The sequence below is a fragment of the Chelonoidis abingdonii genome, chromosome 4, assembly GCF_003597395.2.
Source record: "Chelonoidis abingdonii isolate Lonesome George chromosome 4, CheloAbing_2.0, whole genome shotgun sequence".
In the NCBI taxonomy this organism is placed as follows: Eukaryota; Metazoa; Chordata; order Testudines; family Testudinidae; genus Chelonoidis; species Chelonoidis abingdonii.
In genome coordinates, this window is record NC_133772.1 from 34108007 (window position 1) to 34111421 (window position 3415).

The 3415-nt window shown below is 46.2% G+C and overlaps 2 protein-coding genes across 2 annotated transcripts in view; one reads left to right on the forward strand and one right to left on the reverse strand.

Moving 5' to 3' along the window:
* Positions 1-3415, reverse strand: part of LOC116836373 (NACHT, LRR and PYD domains-containing protein 12-like) — a 596145-nt gene that overhangs the window by 280987 nt on the left and 311743 nt on the right. The window lies entirely within an intron of this gene.
* Positions 1-3415, forward strand: part of LOC116822635 (NACHT, LRR and PYD domains-containing protein 3-like) — a 142829-nt gene that overhangs the window by 59328 nt on the left and 80086 nt on the right. Inside the window, exon 11 of the mRNA XM_075065028.1 lies at positions 2258-2428. Coding sequence (XP_074921129.1) covers positions 2258-2428 — 171 coding nt within the window. The remainder of the gene's footprint in view (positions 1-2257; positions 2429-3415) is intronic.

A 3415-nucleotide genomic window follows, 5' to 3' on the forward strand; every position in this document is an offset into this window, starting at 1 on the left:
GGCCGCATGCACTCGACTTTATACAATCTGTTTTACAAAACTGGTTTATGTAAAATCGGAATAATCCCGTAGTGTAGATGTACCCTCTGAGTGCACCCTTCCCACTAAGAGGCCCAGCACATTCATTTCTTTCAGGATGGAACCTTGTTGATTCGTCCACATTTAGACTGGAGTGGTCCAGGCTGCAGCACCCCTATTTACCATCCCTGATTACTTGATAGATTTACCGTGTTCAGACACCTGTTAGATTTCTCTTCAGGAGCTGTGGCCAGTGAGAACACAGTGACTTGTTCAAAACAAAATATTAGTTATTATATTAATATATATTCATCAGGTCTAGTTATTACTTAGTCCTGCCTTGAGTGCTGGGGACTGGACTAGATGACCTATTGAGGTCCCTTCCAGTCCTGCACTTGTATGATTCTATGAATATTATAGCAGAGCGCCAGCTCCGTTGTAGTTAAGAGTGAGATTGCCTGTCTGTTTAAAGGTCTAAGTGCTCTATATGCCACATGATTATCTGCATTCCCTTGAAATGTGGTGTGCTTCATGGGGACATGGAGCTAGGTTACTGATCCAAGTCTGGAGTCATTTGGGTAAGGGGTTGAGTAAGGAGCCCCCTGGAAAAAAAAGTGTTCATAAAACTGAAGAATTCTGCGAACTTTTTTGTGTGCAGTTCTAGGGATCAAACCGTAGCTCTGATCATGGCCACATGATCTGAATACTTTGACCCATACCCTAGCTAGTGCATGCACCACTCATTGCCTCTTTGGAGGAGCAGAATGAAAATGCTATTTAAGAAAGAATTTAGTTCTCTAGCGAGGGACATTCCAAATATTATCATGTCAAATTGATTACACTGTGCATGTGCAGACACAGAGCGGAAGAGGCATTTTAGGGAGGTACTACTCACAGGACCTGAATAGCTTAAAGGCATCTATTATGGCCATTGAAGTGGAGAAACACCCAGGTGATATAAGTTCAAATTCACCCTTGGGCAGCAGCAGGAAGTGGCTTCAATTTGTCTCCGTCAAAGGGTGGATTTTTTTTTTTTATTTTGAGGAAATGTAATCTGAGTACAGTAAAAAATTCCAAAAGTGCTCTGTCACGGAGTCCCCAGGCGATGCTCTGGAACTGGTCCCACCAAGCCAGTCAGGACTTTGGGGAGCCTCCTCTCCTTGAAGCAGACTTGTTCAGGCAAGAAGCCTACCCGTACTTTACACCTCTGGGTCTCTCCTTGGAGCCATATCAGCAATCCTCTGCCTTCGTGCGCTTCCCACACGAGTCGCACCCAGCGGGGCCTGGGGAAGCCACAGGGTCCTGCACCCCCACTCTTTGCAGTTTAGACATGAACTTTTTAGCAGCCAGTAAAACAGAGGTTTTATTCGATGACAGGAAAGGATTCTCAAAACAGAGCTTTTTAGATACCGCGACTGGACCCCCTCGGCCGGTACCATTCTGAGGGGGCAGTGACCCAGATCCCCCAGTGCACTTCACTCTCGTCCCTACAAGCTCCAGACTAACAACCCCTCCAGCCCCTCCTCTCTGCTCAGGACTCCTTTCCCGGGCCAGGAGGTCACCTGATTTCTTTGTCTCCAACACCTTCAGCTGGCACCTTTGCAGGGGAGGGACCCAGGCCATCAGTTGCTAGGAGACAGAGTGCCAGGCATTTAGGTACACTGGCCCTTTGCTCTGCAGCAATCACACTCCCTTATCCCACCACCTAGATATTAAGAACTGCCTGGGGGACACTGAGGCATCAGCATCATATTCAGAGAAAACATTAAGAACATTCCTAGTTCATCACATGCTCAGACTCCTTTTGAAAAAGAAAAAAATCACAGCTGCAAATACTTGCTGGGACCAGGGAGTGGAGGAGTGGGGGGAATAGGGAGAGAGAGTTTGGGGGCTGCAGCAAGGGAAGAAGGATTATGGGGAGGGAGATAAATGTGGATGGGTGGTAGGGGAGGGTTGGGAGCTCAGGTCAGGGGAAGGGATTAGACTGGAAATTGGAGAGGAGAGGTAAAATGGGACACTGGGAGAGGGGACATGTCAGGGGAAGTGGGAAGGGTTAGGAGTGGAGAACATCTGTCAGGCTCACATCCTTATCTCCCATATAAACTGGGATGGGTTCTGGAGGGGCCCAACTCTTCTGAGGGTGTCTGAGACTCTCACTCTCTCTCTCTGCCCCCTATAACACAGACAATGGGACATAAAGAAACAGACATTTTCCTCTCTATATATGTGTCTCCTTCAGGTTGTCAGATTGTGATCTCACAGCTATTTGTTGTGGGGATCTCTCCTCTGCTCTTACAATCAACCAGACTCTGACAGAGCTGGACCTGGGAGAAAACAAACTTGGAGATTCCGGAGTGCAGCTGCTGTGTGAGGGACTGAAATATCCAAACTGCAAACTGCAGAAACTAGGGTAGGTAACAGCTGGTTTCCTTTAGTCTGTGCCTATTAACATTGTAGTATTGTAGTTTCTGCTCTTTCTCTTGGGATTCACTGCTGCGAATGCACCAACAGTCTTTGAAAAGCATCTACTGTCTTCCCAAAGAGCAGGAAAAGGACCCACTACTGTGCAGATTTGTCAGATTTTGCTAGATAAAAGTTGGGTCCCACAGTTATTTTTCACATACTGTAAATGTAGTATATTTTAATATAGGTACTTGGGTTATTTTACTCATTTTATGTGAATGAGAACCAATGATAGATGTGCAGTTTGATTAGAATCACTAGTCACCATCTCAAGAATTAATCACACTCTTTAGCTGATAAAAATCCCAGAGCATTAAATGCCATTCGAATCCAGCACAGACACCTGGCTCAGTGTCTAAAGCCACAGTTCCAACAGAATGTTGTTAAGTCTTTGGGCTGCAAGTCCATCTCCTTTACCAACAGAGAATGGGAAGGAAAAGAAATAAAATGAGAGGAGGGAATATGAGAGATGGATACAGGTGAATGAGAGTGAGTTCTATGGAATTTTGGGGGGCTGGTGATGTGTTTCCAAAACATCCAGCTGTTTACACTGTCTTAGATACCTCACCCAGATTTGGGTTCTGTAAGACAAAAACAGGTTCCCTTCAGACACACATCAAGGTGAGGGTCCACAATTGTTTTTACTGGAACCTGTTAGCTTTGCAGTTTAAACACAGGAGTGAGTTATTTCCCAAAGTTTGTTTTTTGGTGCTTGACAGTAAGATAACATGGTTGCCCTGGCCTTTTCCTTAGAACATCAGCATCGGCAGCACTGGTTCCCGCTCTCCCAAACAGGCCAGGAAGAAAAGAACCAGAACCCAGGGCTGCCCAGAGGATTCAGGGGGCCTGGGGCAAAGCAGTTTCGGTGGCCCCTTCCATAAAAAAAGTTGCAATACTATAGGAGGCCCCTGTGGGGCCTGGGGCAAATTGCCCC